The sequence below is a fragment of the Schistocerca gregaria genome, chromosome X (assembly GCF_023897955.1).
Source record: "Schistocerca gregaria isolate iqSchGreg1 chromosome X, iqSchGreg1.2, whole genome shotgun sequence".
Taxonomy (NCBI): Eukaryota; Metazoa; Arthropoda; class Insecta; order Orthoptera; family Acrididae; genus Schistocerca; species Schistocerca gregaria.
The window spans coordinates 664,508,020-664,529,053 of NC_064931.1; the positions used below are offsets into that span (position 1 = coordinate 664,508,020).

The 21,034-nt window shown below is 38.6% G+C and overlaps 1 protein-coding gene across 3 annotated transcripts in view; it reads right to left on the reverse strand.

The window, feature by feature from the left end:
• Positions 1-21,034, reverse strand: part of LOC126299036 (extended synaptotagmin-2-B) — a 183,235-nt gene that overhangs the window by 124,074 nt on the left and 38,127 nt on the right. For all 3 annotated transcript variants that reach the window (XM_049990676.1, XM_049990677.1, XM_049990675.1), the window contains exons 6-8: positions 14,955-15,100; positions 13,735-13,855; positions 9,190-9,360 (exon numbers count right to left, since the gene is read on the reverse strand). In XM_049990676.1, the coding sequence (XP_049846633.1) occupies positions 9,190-9,360; positions 13,735-13,855; positions 14,955-15,100 (438 nt within the window). The remainder of the gene's footprint in view (positions 1-9,189; positions 9,361-13,734; positions 13,856-14,954; positions 15,101-21,034) is intronic.

Here is a 21,034-nt window from a genome sequence, read left to right on the forward strand (position 1 = left end):
CAAGGTATTAACCCAGACAGGTTAAAATACGCCATTGTCAGGCCGCTCTACAAAAAGGGGGACACCACAGATGTCAATAATTATCGGCCAGTATCCTTGCTTACAGCACTTTCAAAAATATTTGAGAAAGTAATGTACTCAAGAGTAGTCAGCCATTTCAACAGTAATAGGATACTTAGTAAATCACAATTCGGATTTCAAAAATGCTGTTCCACTGAGACAGCAATATATAATTTCACCATCCACATAATAGAGTCTTTAAATAATAAAATGTCACCAATAGGAATTTTCTGTGACTTGTCCAAAGCTTCGCGATAAAAACAATCTCGGCAGGCATCATATCAGATACTGTAATTTGAGCAGTACTGGCCAAAATGCGTAAAATTGTTGAGGCCAATACTACCGAAATTACAGCACTAAAAAGTCTGTGTCTGAATACGAGAAAAAGGCATGAGAGTTGGAAGTGAAACTATCTGCCGCCACGGACGAGCTAGAACAGTACCAAAGGCGAAATAGTCTACGACTGTTTGGAGTAGCAGAAAATAAAGAAGACACGGACAACCTGCTTATACAGGTTGTGCGTGAAAAATTAGGCGTTGAAGTGACCAAGGCAGACATTGACAGGAGCCACCGGGTGGGACGAAAACTACCAGGTGCTACCAAACCTCGTCCAATAATAATTAAATTTGTGTCGTACCGAAAAAGGGCTGAGATCTTTACTCAGAAGAAGAAGTTAGCAAGGACAGGGCTTACAATAAGGGAAGATCTGACACACGAGCGGCTAAAGATTTTAAACAGTGCCATATCCCATTTCGGTCTTCAGAATGTGTGGACTCAGGATGGCAGAGTAATCATTAAGACTGCAGCTGGAAAGAAGACAGTCACAAACATGACAGAACTAAATAGCATTAAGTGAACCTACTCGAGCCAAACGTCAAACTTAACACCATTTGCAAATTTTAACAGTCCTATACTCAGATATAGTCTTGTAATTGTATTAACTTTTTAATTATTTGTACCTTCAACTAATTGTTTTTGTAACTGTATTAACTTTTTACTATTTTTTTGTGTCTTTAGCTGTAGCCATTGCTTAGTTTTAGTTACTGCTAATACTTTTTTTCATTTTCCATTCTGTAATAGTTCTCTTCCATTCTGTAATAGTTCTATTGCAATTATTAGTCTCTCCTTTAGTTCATTAGTCAACCATCTCTTCGGTTTAAATTGTTCATAACAAAAATCACTATCAGTATCACCTTAGCAAATTTAAATGTAATTGTAGCTTCCTACGATAATCACTACCAGTATCACTCTAGTAAACTTCAATTTAATTCTAGCTTCCTACGATAATCCATTAAATATTAAGCTTACTTCTCTCTGCTGGCATCATCGGCCTCTTAAATCACTCCCCTTTCCCTTACTTCCATCCTAAGCTGTTTCAAATACTCTAATTACATTTCTCCTCTTACGACATAGGACACTCAGTGACACACAGCCGTCACCATTTTGGTCATATTCTCCCTGCACCGAATACCACTAATCCATTTTCTATACTCCCGCAACCTCAGGAAATCTCTTGCGGTCGCCTTTCTTTCGGCACTCGCGGAGACACAAAAAGGGCGCGCAAAATCTCGGACACCCCTGTATTATGTCACTCGGCGGAAACACCGGCCAGTGCCCCTCGCGGCAGGTAGTGCCTAACAAAGGGACAAACCAGTCTGCCACCCTACTCCAGACTGCTCAGCGGAATGCGTCCGAGCTTTTAGCAGCTCACTGCAACATTCAGTCTTTACCTGCGCATTACGAAGAACTTTGCCTCCTCTTCAACCAACTAAACTACCACGTAATCCTCTTATCCGAAACGTGGTTGAAACCACACATATCCTCTGCATCTATTCATCTCCCAGGGTACACATTTCTTAGGGCAGACAGATCAAAAAAGCGAGGTGGCGGGGTCGGCGCATATATACGAACAGATCTCAAAGCGAAAGTCTTATGTATGTCAAATCCTGCTGAAGAAAAAGAGGCTGAATTCATGTTCATTGAAATAAATATACAAAATTGGAAATTCTTGACTGGCATCGTATACAAGCCGCCAAAAATAAGCTCAACGAGTTCCTTCCAGTCGGAATTACATTCACTTCCATGTCAATACGAACATGTCATCGTAATGGGTGACTTGAACATAGACCTGCTAAGAGACACTCCCTCTGCAATAAACCTAAGTAGATTGTTTAGTTGCAATAGCATGAACATTCTTCCATTACAACCTACACACCATACGGCGCACAGTCATACTCTTATAGACGTGATCGCAACGAAACAGACTGACAAAGTAAGAGATGTTTGTCAATCATCGGCCCCTGGCCTCTCAGCACATGATGTAATATTCCTGGCCTAGTCTGTGCAGCCCCCAAGGATCAAATCGTGTTACGTAACTTGTAGGAACATGAAACGTATTGACCTTGACGCTCTAACAGCCGATTGCTCAGAAATCTCATGGCATCAAATAATCAGAGAACCTACAATCGACGGCAAAATTAATGAACTTGGTGATAAACTCACTGCCCTCTATGACAAACATGCACCTGTGCGCACAGTCCGTGTAAGAAAATCTCCTGCTCCATGGCTGACAGCTGAATTACGTCAAATGATGACTAATAGGGATGCTGCCCACAGGTGTTTCAAGGCAGATCCGAAACCCGAACGTTTCGAAGAATATAGAAAGCTACGGAACAGAGTGAAACAATGCATTCGCAATGCCAAAATCAGGCACGACCGCTCCCTTGTATGCAGCGATCTGACACTCACGACTCTATGGAAGAATCTCCGTAGCTTGGGGGTCGGAAAGGCAAAATCGGAAACTACTTTTCATGTGTCAGCTAACGAATTAAATGAATTCTTCTCTGTACCTCTGAATACCAGCACGGCTGATCATTACCGTCCACAAGAATCCCCAAACAGGATAACTAACAACGATACCTTCCATCTAAAACATGTAACAACAAATACGGCAAGAAAAGCAATAATGAGAATCTCTTCTGATGCAATAGGCAACGACAGTATTGGTATAACCATGATTAAGAAGGTTGCCGATATCTTAGTACCTGTCTTAACTGACATATTTAATTTTTCCCTCGTGAACGGAATATACCCCACTGCATGGAAAAGAAGCATAATTCGACCCATCCCTAAGATCGAAAACCCGCAACTGCCTAGTGATTACCGACCAATTAGCATACTGCCTGCTGTTTCCAAAGCACTTGAATATATTGTTCATGACCAAATCACTGAACACTTGCATGAATTCAGTCTATATGACAAATTTCAATCCGGTTTCCGTAAACATCACAGCACAAACACTGCTCTAATTAAAGTAACTGATGACCTGAAATATGCCATTGACAATCGAAAGGCAACAATATTGACGCTACTGGACTTCAGCAAAGCTTTTGACACTGTTAACTTTGACATATTACTCAGAAAAATGCAACAGCTTAATTTCTCTGATAGTGCAATGAGATGGTTTGAAAGCTACTTAAAAGACAGACAGCAATGTGTTGTCTGCGCAAATGAAAAATCTTCCTGGAAACATGTTTCTTCGGGAGTGCCACAAGGATCAGTCTTAGGACCACTTTTGTTTTCTTTACATGCCAACGATATTTCGTCGGTTTTGTCCTCCTGTAAACATCATTTCTATGCCGACGACCTCCAGCTCTACCTAAGCGTCAGACCTGAAGACGTAAACACTGCAATCGCTCTGATGAATGATGATCTGTCTTCAGTAGTGACATGGGCGAAAAACCTGGGGCTTAAATTAAATGCAAAAAAGACGCAAGTAATCTTAATAGCCCATCAGAAATTAATAAGTTCAGATTTCCGCGAACGGCTACCTCCTATTCTGCTCGAAGGTACTCCAATACCATATCAGAAAACAGTGAAGAACTTGGGTGTAACTTTGGACGAGCATCTCAACTGGGTGGAGAATACAGTTGCAGTGGGCCGAAAGACGTCTGCATGTCTCTATGCTCTCAAAAAGTTTCGGAACATATTCCCACAGGACTTGAAACGCCAGCTCGTGCAAGCACTCGTCCTACCGAACCTCCACTATTGTGATGTGATTCAACAAGGCATGAGTAGTGAAAACAAAAGACGGCTAGAGCTAACCATGAATGCCTGTGTGCGTTACACCTGCAACATTCGCCGATATGATCATGTTAGTGCTTCATACTCCGAGCTAGGGTGGCTGCGGCCGAACAAACTGCGGGACTACCACACTCTATGTCTACTTCACCGACTCCTCGTCGCGCAAGCACCCCAGTACCAAGCTTCAGAGATTAAGAACCTGTCATGCCATTCATAATCGAAACACGAGGTCACTCTTATCTGGTATCCTAACAGTGCCCACTCACAAAACAAAAACTTTTGCAAACTCCTTCTCAGTTTCCACTGTCCGCCTCTGGAACAAACTGCCCCTTACCTTGAGGAAAATTCAATCTCCTGTTGCTTTTAAGAAGAAGTTGAAGCATTTCCTACTATCATCTGCATAAAATTCTCCACAAAATTAATGTGCAAGGCCAATCCTCTCATCTGTCAAATAACAAAGCTCGCATCTCCTATCTTGCTCCTGAGATGCCTTCCTCTTCATCTATCTCTATTAGCCACGCAGTCTTCTTTTCCTTTATATTTTCCTTAATTATGTTTCATCATGTCTCTCTATTCTTCTTCTCCCTTCACCATGAGTCTCCCTCATACTCCCTGCTGCCAGCATTCCTATCTAATATCTCTCTCTTCAATAATGTATTTTTCGAGGTGTAGCTTTCTAATTGTTTATCTCACTTTTTGTATTAGATGTAGTTTAACATGCCTACTAAAACATATGACTGTAAAATAAGTAGAATGCCTGGTTAGATGTAAGAGGGGGCCTGATGGCCCTAATCTTGCCAGGTTAAATAAATAAATAAAAAATTATGTTACAGGAATTACAGTTCTATGGTATAAATGGAATAGCATATGAGTGGTTTAAGTCGTACCTAAAGAAAACTTCATCTAACCGGTGTGAAATTACATTAGGTGTTCCATAGGGTTCAATCATGGGACCCCTTCTGTTCTTGTTATATGTGAATGACCTCCCTTCCTATTTGAAACAGGAAGCTGAACTGACACTGTTTGCTGATGATACAAGCATCATTATTAACCCGGTAAAAGAAATTCCAATTGAAAATGATACAAATAAGGTCTTCGGAAAAGTCATTAACGGTTTTCTGCAAATGGGCTTGCACTAAACTTTGAAAAAACACAGTATATCCAATTTTATGCTGCAAAAAGTACAGTTCCTTCAATAAATATAACATATCAACAGAAGTCAGTAGAAAGGGTAGAGCATACTAAGTTGTTGGGTGTACACATAGATGAGAATCTTAACTGGAAAATTCATATTTTGGATCTTCTAAAGCGACTAGGTTCAACAACTTTTGCAATCAGAATAATTGGCAATTTTGAGGATATAAAAATTAGTAAGCTAACATACTTTGCATACTTTCACTCTATGAAGTCATACAGAATAATATTTTGGGGTAACTCAACATTTAGACAAAAAGTATCCACTGCTCAAAAGAAAGTGGTTAGAATAATGTGTGGGGATTCATAGTCGCACATCTTGTAGGCATCTTTTTAAAAGATTGGGAATTCTTACAACAGCCTCAGAGTACATTTACTCACAAATGAAATTTGTTCTCAACAACATGGACCAGTTTAAAAACAACAGTGACATTCAAGTTCATAATACCAGAAGAAAAAGAAAGACTTTACTTATCTTTGGCACAGAAAGGGGTAAAATATGCTGCTGTGAAAATTTACGACAAATTACCAGATGAAATAAAATGTCTGACAGACAGCAGTAATAGATTCAAAAATAAACTGAAATCATATCTCCTTGACAACTCCTGCTGTACAATAGATGAATTCTTGAATAGGAATAAATAAATTTATAAATACAGGATATTAATTTTGTGCCATTTAAGGTAATGGGGTAAATAATAGAAATATTAATCGTTAACTCTGTATTGTAATACATACATATTAAAAAATCTTGTTTCTTATGTGCATTTCTTGTGCACCTGACACGTTCCACATCATAATGGCTACCATACCGTGTGATTGATCAATGGAACACACAACCAACCAACTAACTAACTAACTAACTAACTAACTAACTAACTAACTGTCTCTACTGCGCAAACACAGTTTCGTGATTGTTGTGATCATTGTGACACCTTTGTCGAACAGTATTTAACGTGTTTTGGTTTATGGCCACATGGAACGCTACTTGACACCGTCATTCACTTTGTGTTGATCAAATGTTTTTATTGTAAACACAGTGCTGGTTACGTACTGTATTCATGCTGGGCAAAACCTATCTCATTGTCAAGTGCAGTATTTACGTATGTATTTTTTGTGATGTTACATAAACAAACAATGTGAGTGATAAAGTGTGTGTGTGTGTGTGTGTGTGTGTGTGTGTGTGTGTGTGTGTGTGTGTGTGTGTGTGTGGTTTTATAAGTAACTGATGAGGCGGAGTACCCGATAACCTCAAAAAGACAAGTACAGCGCAAGAGACGCAGAATAACACATATTCAAACACTATACAAACTACTTATTTTCATATTTGCACTTGACAATGAGAAAAAATTCGCTAAGCATTAAACAATATGTAACTAGTACAGTATTTTGTTATTTAAATAATGAATGACAGCTGCAGGCTTTCCAAAAACATCGATTATGACGTTTGAAATTAAGTCAAATGTTTCCACTTCCCACACAGTTATCAATTCCAGTTACACCAGCAGTTTTTATTAGATAATAAACATTTATTAGATAATAATAATGTCCCTGACAATTTTTTTACACCTGTTATGTACATACATCATACATAAAGTGCAAGGGGGGTATCCTATACGTAACTTTTACAGCTTGAAACATTATTTCCCACCTTTTACATTTTCCTGCATTTTACCATTTTAAGTCCCTTGAAAAGTGTAAAAGCGGGGTTTCATTGTATTTACTTACTTGCTAATGTAATTTGCTTAATGAAGTCATTATTTTCACATTTCTTTTTGTTACTTGAGAGCCATTTTGATGGATTTCACAATGTATGCTGTGCATTAGATAGAACTATTATAAACATGTATTTTGTAAAATAATTGAAGAGGGGAGGGGGAGGGGGAAGTCAGGAGAACTCTCGGGCACTTTGAAAACACATTCACATCCTTGCAAGTACAGAAACCATCTGCTATGTACAGTCATATACTACAAACCAAAAACACAGACTTAAAGGTGACCTAGCCCAAGTCTACCTTATTTACTTTAAAAGGCCATGTAAAATACAGAGAATCCTATACATGCATCAGAATCTCAAAGAACATGCTGACAGAATTTTTTTGCTATTATATAGTTTCTTTTCCCAGCTAAGCTACTCTTATTACATGCATTACCTAAACAAGAATTCAGTCTTTGTACAATAAATAGGGAATGAAGAAATAGCATTCTTCTTTTTAAGTTCTTGGAGCCTTCACTTTATTATGAGGATGGTTATAGAGATCTTACTGCTGTATTTGGAACAGGAAGGTGAACGAACATCTAGAATCATGGGACTGAACGTACTGTTTGGGACAATATACATCACAAGGCAATGCCATGTTAAAATTAAGGAAACTGTTAGTATTTCCAGCACCATTTATCCCTTTGTGAGATGGATGACAGCATCCAATTTTGATAGTAGCTTTCCACCTATAAATGTTTGTTAAAATATTTATCCATTTATTTGAAAAACACAATATAAGAATGATAATGTATATAGACCTTTTGAAAAAATTGAGGTTTCATCTACAGTATATATTAAAACATATCCAAAACATGTGCAAAAGGGTGAATATTAACCATGTGTTCGTCTGGAAAATAGAATAAATATCTACACAAATATGAATAAGTTTTAAAAAATATGTCTCTCATTTACTTAACCTGCATTATTTGACAAGTAATAAAATACTGAAACACTGCAAATGTAAAGGTCTTGTGCAGAATTATTTGGTTCACACACAGGATTTTGTGGTATGGTAGTATATCTGAGTGACCCACTGCTCATTTCAGTTATCTGTTGCTATATCAGTAACTAACGTGCACTAATGTTAAGTAAATGTTAAGAAAGTAGACTTCACTATTTGCATACGATAAACAAACTACAGTCACAATTTATTCTCTAAAATTCTAATTTCCTACTTTATACGTTAAGAAAAAAATCTACAGAGATTTACTTGGTGAATACAATTAATTTAATAACAGCAATGGATGGAAAGTAAAATCATGTAATTGAAGTGACAAATAAAATAGCTAACCAGTAAGAAGAGAGCACAGAAAAATGTTTAAGTGTAAACTTTATAAGAGACTATGTATATGCAAAGCAAGAGGGGAGGGCAGATGGAGGTAGACAGAGGAGATGGAGATGATCACTGTGATGACTAAAGTTTAAATGTATAATTCAATATGGCTTTAAGCTAAATGAATCCGAATGCAAGTCTATGACTTTTATTCAAAGTGAAATTTATCCCAACAAGCAGTAATGGTAAAATGGAAGATAATAATGAACACATTATTGTAAACGAAAGACAATGATTTAGGAAAAATGGTTCGTAATGAATCATCATATTTACACCAGCGGACAGAGGATATTTGAAAATTTCTGTAGTGACATTACTGCTTTGAACAACCTGTTAAAGACATATCTAAATTTATGGATTAGTAACAGCAGGAATTTGATAAACTGTGGTACTGTGAAGAAACACACACACTACTTTAACACTAACAGATAATACAGACATCAAGAGCATGAAGGCACTAAACAAGTATAAGCACTACAAACAGAGACGTAGCAAAGATAGAATAAAGTGAAGCTCTTTTGAAACTGTACTTCAGTTTCAAAACATTGAAATAGGAATTACACAAGAAATCACACAAGAATGCAAACACGATGCGCAAATGTAATGTACAGTGTATTAAGAGTAGTATTAACCTGGTCAATGTGAGAAAAACATGGAAATACACAAAATACAAACAAGCTGGAACCAACATCTGAAAAGGTATACTGAACATATGCACGCTCTTTCAGCAACAATGAACATTCCCAATTATGCTTACCTCACACCAGAAGTCCCATTTTGGATTCAGGGTGTTATCAATTGTCTGAGTACGAAATGTTTTACCTCCAATTGACACTATACAATATGGATCAGACTTTCCCATTCCAAGCATCTTCATATCCTTTTTCATCAAATTCTTGGCTTCAACTACATGTATACGAACCACACCCTACAAAAAATAAAATCCAAAGTAGTAAGATCAAAATCAGAAATGTTAATACTCTGATACTCTGTAAAATTATACGCATTTTTTAAAATGAATGACAACACATAGCCCATGGTGACCCACTCCATTCAAAACATTACTAATTTACAACTATTTTTAAACCCAAATGTGATTTTTTTTGGGAGGGGGGGGGGGCTGATGGACATTTGATGTCCTAATAAATGAACGGTCATTAGAGACAACTGTAATGTTATGATTCAATGGTTTTTCCTGGTGTATAATAGGAATGAAAATTTCTCAGGTAAATGAGCAGACCATCATGGCAAACTTGTGCAGTACATCATTCTGTTCTGTACCCTCAGTATTTTTAAGTCTATTCTGTTGTGTAATCTTTGATTTTCAATTATCCGAATCTGGTTTACATTTCTGCTATTTAAGCAAACAGATAAGAAGATCCAAACTTTACAGAGATGATACTCCTACCCGTGAATAGTAAGGTTTCACATAAATTCAATTACAAAGTATTTCTTTTTCTAAAATAATGGAATCCTAGAAGTTAGAAGTCTACATCACCAACTTTGTTCTGTCAAATGTCACAGAGTGCCTTGTTGCTGCACACTGTTTTGTGACCTCTGTTCTGCACAGATTTTAGGGTTCTCACTTCAATCAGTACAAATGGAATCCTTACATTATCACTGTTTTACGTCTGTTAAAACCCCTTTTTCTCAGGAACAGAGAGAGGTATTAAGATGAAGTATATGTAAAATACTAAGGTCTATGGTCCCTTGATGGTGTACAACATTTATGATTCTAAGTCACTGTAATCAAGAGATACGGCCATTTATGCCACATATTTTGATGCTCACAAACTAGCTCATCAAAACCTATAGGGTACTTCTACTTGACCTAAAATCATGAAATTTTGGTAAGTAGTAAGGTTTGATGGTAGAAGTAAAGAAAAAAATCCAAAAATTAATTTATTATTATACCACATACAATTTTTTTTTTTTTTTTTGCCATTTGCTGTCCATCTGTCTGTCTGTTAAGACCTCTTTTTCTCAGCAACAAATAGAGGTATCCAGTTGAAATTTATGTCAAATACTGAAGTCTATGGTTCCTTGGTGGTGTAAAAAAATTAAATTTTAAGTCAGTGCACTCAAAAGATACAGCTATTTGTGTCACATATTCAATACTCGCAAATCACTCACCTATAGATGACTTATTCATACACATAATTCAATTTGTACAGAAGCCTCAGAGCACAAGTCCTGCTCACACTTGTGCGGTTTTTTCTAAACACGTTTTCCACTGCGATTCATTACAGCATTCTTCCAAGGCTCTGACCATTAGGCCTATTTGTGATGGACCATATTGGAAAATGATCTGGTAAACTCTTAACTTGTGGAACTCCAAAAAAAATCTTCTATGCTGCCCAGCAATGATACTACTTGACATTGCAGCTGATCCCGTATGACAGAGTGCCACCATATGGCTGTCATCCTCAGCTTCTCTGCCTATTCCTAGGATGGGCCCAAGTAAATTGTTGTAGGAAACGAATAAGCTGGTTTCTATGTGGAAGAGTTTTTAAGAATGATAAGCATAAAATTTGATGACAAGATGACAGACCCTCATGAATCATTACAAACTGGTGTGTAAGGCAATTTGAAGAGGAAGCACTAAAATCAGCCACATGGAAGCATTTTTTTTTTTTTTTTTTAACCACATAGTCAACTCTGTTGCACAACAAAATGATGTACTTGGTATGCCTGGGGAAAAATTAAATTATCTCCCTCGACTAATGAAACGGGCCACATAAGTGGCTTGGACCAGAGCTGACCAAACATCACTGCATCATAAGCTACTTTCATGTACAACAAAATCATTGTTAGGACGCAGCAGCAAGGCAGAGTTACTGCAGTGTCGATGGCCTGGTTACTTCACATCTGAGCCACAGACTTTTTGTGGCTTGCGTGCTCAAAACCAATGCGATAGCAAAGGAAGGTCAGGACAAATTCATATAAATAGACATTTTTTGTCAAAAATATTACAGTCTGCTGGCCTCCAGTCCTGAAAACGCACGTATGTTTGTCCACAAGTCTACATGGCTTCACCAATCACTCTCTTCGGGTTCTGCTGCTGCTAGCTGTGTTGTTGCTGCTGCTGCTGCTGCTCGTGTGAAGTCTGATGATGTGGCCTTAGTGCTCTCCAACCAGTAGGCCAAAACCGCCAAATTCAGCTGCAGCAGCAGCTGCTGCTGCTTACCACCCTGGAGGTCTCTGGTTCCCATCCAGGGATGGGCAGCCACTCGTCTCCCATTGCCTTTGTGGGCAAACTTCTTGCTGCCTGCTTCTGCTTTGGACAGACTCTGCTGTTGTGAGCTATCCCTTTGGTGTGTGGCCTCCAGTGTGGTCATGCATTCCTCGGCCATTCTCAGGGCTGTTAGCGGCCTCTAGTTGGCACCACTGATACAGTGCTCCTGTACTGCTGCTGGCTCAGTGGTCTCATGCTGTCACTTGTGCCACCATCTTATTACCTGCATGTTGGCCATGTGCCGCATGCTGACTGCGGTGCCTTCTTTGACTGGGCACACAGTGTTTGCGTGCCATGAGCACTGTCATCCTGGGGCAATGACAAAATGGATGTACTTTGAGCTATAAGGGAATGGTTTTCCAATGCTGCTTCTCTTATTTCTCAGTGGACATCTAATAGGCACCTACTCACAGCTCCACTGCAGCCCTTGCCTTATTGGTCATATTCTGGCACCTTGACCACAATTTAACCAGTTCCACCATCGTGGTCGGTCAACGCAGCCACTGTTAACACATTTGCAACTTGGCTAGCTGTGAAAGACAAACTAGATTTCTTACAACAGCTAAAGTTAACATATCTCCATATAGCTCTCATGATGGAAGGAAACTGATTTTTGGATGTGTCAACCAGAAGGAAAAAAGGGATGGCAAATTAGGATACACAGTTTACTGTAAACCACCTCATAAGAACCTGTATCTTCAAGCTGACAATTACCACTATATAGTGTTGAGAAGAGATGTTCTGTCAGGCACAGGACACTTAACAGCTGGACCAGAATACCTCAAAATTATATTCAGCAGCAATGGTTATACCAAACAGCAAATATGTTGTACTCTTTGACCAATACCAATGGGCAGTGGGAACACAAACCAGGAAAAGACAGAAAATCCATGAGTAACCACCTTTATTTCATATGCTGGCAATTTTTTGAGTACAGTTAGTACCATTATGAAGTAGAATAAGGTATGATGCATGTTCTGTATGTACAGCAGAATTAGATAACTCCTGGACAGCATGAAACATGTTTTGTAACTCCATAAGACAGGAATCTACCGGATAATTTGTCAATATGGTTTGTAATAAATAGATCAAATGGTAATGACCATTGGAGACTGTTGCTATGAACATCAACGTTATGCACAACTGGGACAAAACAGTCAGTGGTCGCAGAACGTCTGGCTATGGGACACTCCACGAATTTCAACAAAATGAAGATATCGCAGGCCTTTAAATTCCAGAATTCCATCATAAAAGAATGAATTGAGATTAAAATTAGAGAACACCTTATTAATCCCAACACAGGAAAAGCCTGAGATCCTGTCCTCGATTTGGTTAAGGAGCGAGTGATTCCTGCTTGAATAAAAGGCCACTTTTCTCAGCTCCAGACATCAATTCATCAATGAGCCTGCTTATGACACCTTGGTTTGTTATTGAAATTTCATGCACATCAGACACAAAGCGCCAACAGTTTGCTCAAGAACTTTCCTTCAAATGTAATATTGCTTCAAGACAGAAATTTTATTTATTGGTGGTTAGTGTTTAACGTCCTGTCGACAACAAGGTCATTAGAGACGGAGCGCAAGCTCGGGTTAGGGAAGGATTGGGAAGGAAATCGGCCGTGCCCTTTCAAAGGAACCATCCTGGCATTTGCCTGAAACGATTTAGGGAAATCAGGGAAAACCTACATCAGGACGGTTGGAGACGGGACTGAACCGTCATCCTCCCGAATGCGAGTCCAGTGTGCTAACCACTGCGCCACCTCGCTCGGTAATTTTATTTATTAACACTTTAGTTATAGAGGTAAGTTTTATCCAACAGTAAATTTTACATTTATGTGCATTGAAGTAGTAATTGGAATTATCTGTAAAAGGTCCAAAATCAGTCAACATTATTGAATTTTAAATACTAATTATGATAGAATAGGTGGCTTTCTATGAACATGTCACACCTTTCAAACAAATAAAGAAGGCTAATATCATGAAGTACATCTCTATGACTATTCCACAGACAGATTCTCCATCCTCATTCCTAAGTTTATGTAGCAGAACTAACATATACAAGCATTACCTCAGGGTCTGGCATCTTCAAACTCAATGCTGGGACTGCATCACTTAGCGTAATTGCTATTTTGTTTGGAAGTACCATAATGTTTCCAACAGCTTCTACAACAATGCGTCGCAGGAGATCGCTACAAAGATAACACCACTGTAAATTAATTTTGTATGAAATAGTAAAGATGTCACTAGATTACAAAAAATGATATAAGAAGGTAACCGATATGCTAATAAAAGATCTACCAAGTGTGTTGCACTGTGAAAATACACTTAAAACAGGGAACACATGATGTCAGAATAGCAAATGATCTCATTAGTAGACGAAACTAAAAATTAAAATACTGGTTTCTAATTTACCTATCAACCTACCACTTAGTAAGTATATTTTCTTCATACTTGTTTGGCTGAATATATGATAGATAAATTTTATGTCTGCCTTGCATATACATCTCCCTTAAATATCAATACAGGTAGTTACCAGTAGATATCAACATTAAACAACATCTCACAGACAGATGGTCTCATTCTTTAGTGTCCAAATGCCTGTATAACATAAAAGCTACACTATGACACAGGCTACACAGCAGCTCCTTCTGTGTCTGGAGGAGTTAAATGAATGGCATTTATTTGTAGAAATAGGTAAAGATGTCATGTACACAAAGACATGTAAAAAATCACACATAGAAACCATTTAATTACCAACATATCACTGTACCTAGATTTTGAGGAATTTCCCCATCACCATGGAGATTTTTTTTTTCCTTCTGTAGTGAAAATAATGCTGACCTCCACAAAACATAATCAAATGAATAAATACAGTGAGAATGGTTTATGTTAACCAGATAAGTGTCCATGGAGAAGGTTTGGTGGTCCCAATGCCAACTAGAACCAACAAACACACCCTTTGCTCATTAAATTACTCATTCAATTTACTAGCTACCAAACTTCAGCACATCAAAACAACAAATCTTCAGTCTGCCATACTACCATTTACTATGATTACACCGACATACAAGATTAAGAAGTTATGGAAAATGGAATGCCTTCTGTTAGCACAGAATGGATTATTTTTGAGTCCTATGAAATATTGGCAAATGCAATCATTCATCTGATAAATAACGAAGCCACAGATCAACAAGAACATTCAGGCTAGTAAAACTAAATCCTCTCAAAGGAGGAGTCAATTCACTTTAGCACCTTACCAAGAATTTAAAAAATTAAATGAGCACATACCTAAGGCCAGGCATATCCAGGACATCAGCCACACCAACTAAATTGAAGTCTATTGTTGGGTGACGCAAGAAAAATACCTGAAGTCCTCCAATCAGTGGTACTGTGGATATGAGGGGTCTCATCACTGTCCTCACATTTCCTTGTATCTTAAAATGAAGAAATGTTTATGTAAATGGATGAACATATTTTTTATCAGCAAGATAATCTACTGATACATTAAGTTTTTGGATAATACGGGTAATAATGAGACATTAGGAATGTTGTTTTCTCACCCAGGAATGTTCTAGAATTTGAAGATTTTGCTGATCCCATATTATAAAAAGAAGGGAAAACAAACAATCTATTTATTTTAAGGTGTGTACTGTAAATCAACTACTATTCTCCGACTCTTTTTTGGTAAAATTTCAAACAATCCAAAAAATTATTTTTACTCGTGACAAATTAAAAGAAATAACCTGAAATATGTACAATCCCCTTCATGCATAAATCCAGTATTTACAATCCATTATACTTGAGGAAAAGGCTCTCAATTCACTACTGGACCATATAAATGTTTCTGGGAAATGTATGTATCACTAGGAAATAATGGCTTTTTTCATATAATACAATGATAGTCTACATATTACATCACTGACTGTTTACAATAATGGAATTATAATAACAAATTATACATTTCATGCAAATGTAAACCCTTGGCAATATTCTATCCATCCCTGCACCAAGTATAAACAGTAATGCCTCAGCAATGACACATAAAATGAACATTTATCACATAATTAATTTGTCATGAATTAGAATGAACAATGCCTCTTGTATGGGATGTCTGTTTTGATGCACATATTTTAATAGAGACAAGAAATTATTTTCTTATTCCATGGATTTAATAACTATAAACTACTGCAGTATCACATCAGTGAACTGGCATCAAGAGTGATTCCACTATGACCTTATAGCCACTGAATAATTATACTCCTAAGAGGTGGAGTGAGCAGATGGATGGCTGAATGGATGGAAGTAGTGTTGAATAAACTTTGCCATGTTGCATTTATGGTTGCTATTAACCACCTATCATTTTCTAATTTTAATAGTATGAGGGAGACGTTATTCGACTTTGGCTGAAATATTTACCGAGTCGCCATCTTACTTGCACAACTAGTTTTGACTACTAACAATATCAAGAATTTACATAGTCTAGTGTAAATATGGACACAAAATATAATGATTAGCAGTCATGCTTAGCTGATATAGTACACTGGTTCTTAAGTGTGAAAATAACTTTTCCTACTAAGAGTCATAGTTCAACGAAACTTTGACCATGCATAGAAAGAACTGCTACTGTATAGTACAGAAGGGAACTGAAAGAAATATGCAACGGGATGAACAGGAGTGATATTTTTATTCAAGGATAGTAATGACACCAAAATAGCTGTGACATATGATAGTCCCCTGGACATTACAAAAGGTGGGACATGGTATGTAATAGGGTGTGCAATCATCATCATGGACAGCAATGCAAGCTCTCTAACATGCTCCCATGCTGGCCACAAGGTTGGTAAGGAGTTCTTGTGGTTCATCCACCAGCACTGTTGACAAACGCTAGACAGGTGTCAATGCAGTTGGACATGCTACAATATATCTCCCCAATGCATCCCACATGTGCTGTATGAGGTTTAATGGGGTGAACAGGCAAGCCAGTCCATTTGTCGAATATCCTCTTGTTCCAAGAAGTCCTCCACCTTCACTGTTTGATGAAGTCACACATTTTTATGCCTAAAAATTATGTCAGGGTCGAATCCACCCCTAAAAAGGCACCCACAGGGAAGGAGGATGTTCACATGCACCAATGACTATCCAGCACTTGACGACCGCACTGTCAGCAGACTGGAATGTCCTGTTACAAGAACTCCTCATTAATCATGTGGCCAGAACAGGAGCATGTTGCAGAGCACGCATTGCTGTTCATTGTAATCACACTATTTATTACGAAAAATGATGCACCTTTTGTAATGTCTTGGGGAGCAACATAAATCATGGTGACTTCAGTGTTATAATAGTGTTTGAATAAAAGTGTCATTTCTATTCATTCCATTGTGTATTTATTTAAGTTACTTTCTGTATTAAAAGTTAGCAGTTCTTTCGATGTATGGTCCAAGTTTCATAGAGCTATCTACATTGCATGGCAGTGACACATAATCCGAAAGTTACTTTTGTCCATAAGTTTTGCACATGAGTGTACATATTATGAAACAGACAATAATAACACACCCAAGGAAGGAGCCACAAAGACAAAAATACGTGCTATTTTCACATGTGTAACACCTTGTTTTGAGTAAACTCTTATGTGCAATTTTATAATATGTACTGCAGTAGCTTTGCCAAATTGTCATTCATGATTCTTTTATGTCTATATTGACACTAGCAGATATACAAAAAAAAAAAAAGAAACCCATTATACATGGTGAAACTATCTGTGCATCTATGAGCTGAAAAATGTCACATCAATTTGATAAATTTAATGCTGTGATGTACACTGTGAAGATGATGTTTATATTAATAGTTTTTGGGACCAGCTTTTGGAGACAAGTACAGAAGAGGAGAACTAGAAATTTTTTATTTCATTTTCATTCAAGTTCATAAAACAGTTTTCAAACAATACAGCTCAGCACTAATTCTGGGTATGTACTGGAGTGATTTATAAGAATAGGCGATCATTGTCAAATTCCCATTTTCCCGGCCATCATAATTTGAAATTAACATTTTATACAGTGACAGAATTACTTTTATCACCACTCAACATTATTGTGGTATCAGCTGCGGACAAGATTTCACAACAAGCTGAGGGGCATGCAGGCCTCTTACTGATGAAATCCTCCAGCCAAATGCTAAAATAATGCTGGTGTAGCATTTCCATTGCAGCTGTCTACAGTAGCAGAGGGCTGCGTTACTTCATGCTGTGGCATAATACTGCATTTCTGCAGCTGTCTGTGTAATAGGAAGTGGACTGCTGTCAGGACCTATTCTCGCCCGGTGGATGCAGATGGGCTCCTCAGCCATTAGTGGCACTCATTCTCTGACTTCTGTTTCTGTTAGCATCACAACAGTCTCCACATGAGTTGTTGGTCTGGTGTGTGGCTGAACCACTACAATCTCACAAAATAGTGCTGTCAGCAAGACAAAGTTACTGGTCTGTGAGCCGCCAGCTAGACCTAACTGTTCCAGATCTCACATTGGTACGGCCAAGAGGCTTCTCGGCGAGTATCATCACCAGACACACTGGCTGGCTGCAGGGCATTTGCTCATTCTCGCCAGCTGACTGCAGTTTACACGAAGGCAGCCGTATACTCACGGGCCACTGAGCTGACTCTGGCCTTGCATCCGCAGAGCCATGCATGCTGCGAGCTGTGTACTGCCGAGGTGGCATGCCACTGCATCAGTGTCCACATCTGTCACCAAGTTCCTGGATGCAGACATTGACCTCTCCGACAGAAGTTGTGATTAAAAAAAAAAGGAGGTTGTAATTGAGTGAGTATTCTCGACTCTGTGCTTGTCGCTGCGTTGGAATATCCACAGGTCCTGCATTTGCCATTCTGGAGTAGATGTGGCCATCCTGGCTAGTACTGGTGTTCGTGTTGCTTACCACTCAGTGGTGCAATTACAGTTTGGTGTCATTAGAGGCAGCCCCAATGAGCGACATAGTTGAGCAATGACCTGCAGCATCATTTCAACATGGTGAGTGGGAAAAAACTATTTTTCACGCAATACATTTGGGCATGCAATTTAACTGCCAAGACTGGAGAACTGAATGAAAAGTTCAAGTGTTGAAAGAGGACTGAGTCAGTAAAGCAAGTGGTTTTAAAGGGCACAACAAGGAAACAGAGATTTGTGTCTGTTTAGGTACATGCAGTATAGCTTGTTGAGGCACAATTTCTCCATGGGCCCAGAATCCCCTATGTTTTTTTTGGAGTGTTGGAGGCCTGAACATTAGGTCACAGAATGTAGGGAATGCTCATGCATTCATATATAAGAATCAGGTGTAGTCAGTGCCAGGAAATGAAACTGTGATATTGGTTTGGCTCCTTTCCTATTGTATTTTTCTTTTATTGTGGGCATAAGCTTCACAATGGACTAATCACAGGTAGAGATGTTTACCACTGTATTGATGGTTCAGACCTTATTAATTCAGATGGTACAAATGCTGGCAGACAATACATAGTTGCACAATCTGTTATAAGTGTCTGAGAAGATTGGCCCAATGACACACAGTACTCTCATCAACACAATCACCATAAATTGCTCTCATTCTCTGATGAATCTCCTTTGGGGTGACACTTTCTGCCGTCAAGAAGTAAATGACTGCACATTGCTTAGATCGCATTGATCGACCGTCTGGGCAGGGTTCCATACTTAACACTGTGACAACACAACCGTTCAATGCTAAGACTTCCCGCCAACTGGAGTTGTAGAGAAGATGCTACAGAACAAGCCAATACCTCCCCCATACAAATGCTGCCAACTGTTGAAGAGTTACAAAGGTTGAGGCATTACTTTTCAGTCAACCCTTATACATAGTGTATGTTGAGGAACTGAGGAGTGCACAGATATTTGAAATTCTGAAGGCAGATATGGTACAGTGAGATAGAAGTAAAAACAGCTGTAGACATTATAGGGAACAGTTTAGCAGTGTCACAGGAACAGGGGAAGTCCATTGAAATCTTTGTGAACAGGATTAGGAGGCAAGCGACAAATACGAGTTGACACAAAGCAATGATACTAATAGCATTCTCCTGAAGAGGCAGAACAGAGTGCACTGGATACATTCTGCAGAGGTTGCTGCCTTATGTCAAGAAAGTACAGGCAGGGTTTCTTAATAATTCAGCTGAAGCCACAGCAATGGCATTGAAAGGTATGGATGCAGTAATCTGAGTTTGGGATAGAAAAAGACTTTTTATTGCAGCTGCTACGTGTAACAGATGTGGGACAAATGGGTCATATATGACAGGAATGCCATAAGGCACAAAGTAAGAAACTCAGGCAAATAGGGTATCTGGAATGGGATTGCAAGTGAAAGCCCATGAAAGGACATGATAGGATGACATGACGTGGGAATAGTAACTCATCATTAAATGGCACAGGGTGCTCCCAGAGAATATAAACACAGCAAAAATGTGTGTAGTAGTGGAAAGTCTCACATGTGTCCATGTAAGTTAGAATCTCATGTGGAAAAGCAGGTTGACCCCATCACAATGTAGGTTCAAGTGTAGTGGGTGGAAGCGTCATGCATTCACTAGGTTCACCGGTATTGTGTTTGTGTGTTCTGGTGAAAAATTTCATGGTTTGTATGGAAGTTTTCCCTCAGATGAGCGATCGTTTCTACGCAATCTTAGGATAGATTTCTTGCTTAAACAACATGCCCCAATCGAGGCAATACATTTATCTGTTTAGGTACTATGGCTGGAATAGTACCAGACATGATCTAAGCCACTTAAGCTGCATGCACAGTACTCTAGAATCGACTCCCACAAGGTACGGGAAAACTCTTTTGGATGAGTGTAGGAACCAATTTGCCGGTGGATACGCTGTCTGTTATAGAGTCTATAAAGGAAAGTAGGGAGTGACATTAAGCTTAGTGTCTCTCTGCAGGAGTGATGATCACTTAAATGAAGTAGATGATGAGCAGGTAGTGATTGTCGGGATAGATAATTTTGGGACTGTGGACATGAGGTTATCCAAAGAGTTAACCATCACAAGTTTTGGAGATTTTACAGGAAGACTATCTGGATAGAATAAATTTGGACCATTTAGCTGCATTACAAGACACGGTAGCTTACTTGGGAGGAGCAGAGAGTATAGGAACGTAACAGTTATTGTAAGAGAACCAAGATCCTCGTGGGTCTTTGGCAGTGACCCCAGTTACAAAGCACAGAATCCCAACTGGGAATGAACTGCCTGTGTATCATAAGCTGTATGGAATACATCACATACAGATGATGATGGGAGAATTTATTAACCAGCAGTTATGAGATTGTGTTATTTAAGAATGAACCAGTTCTTGGGCAGCATCAGTGGTGATTGTTCCAAAG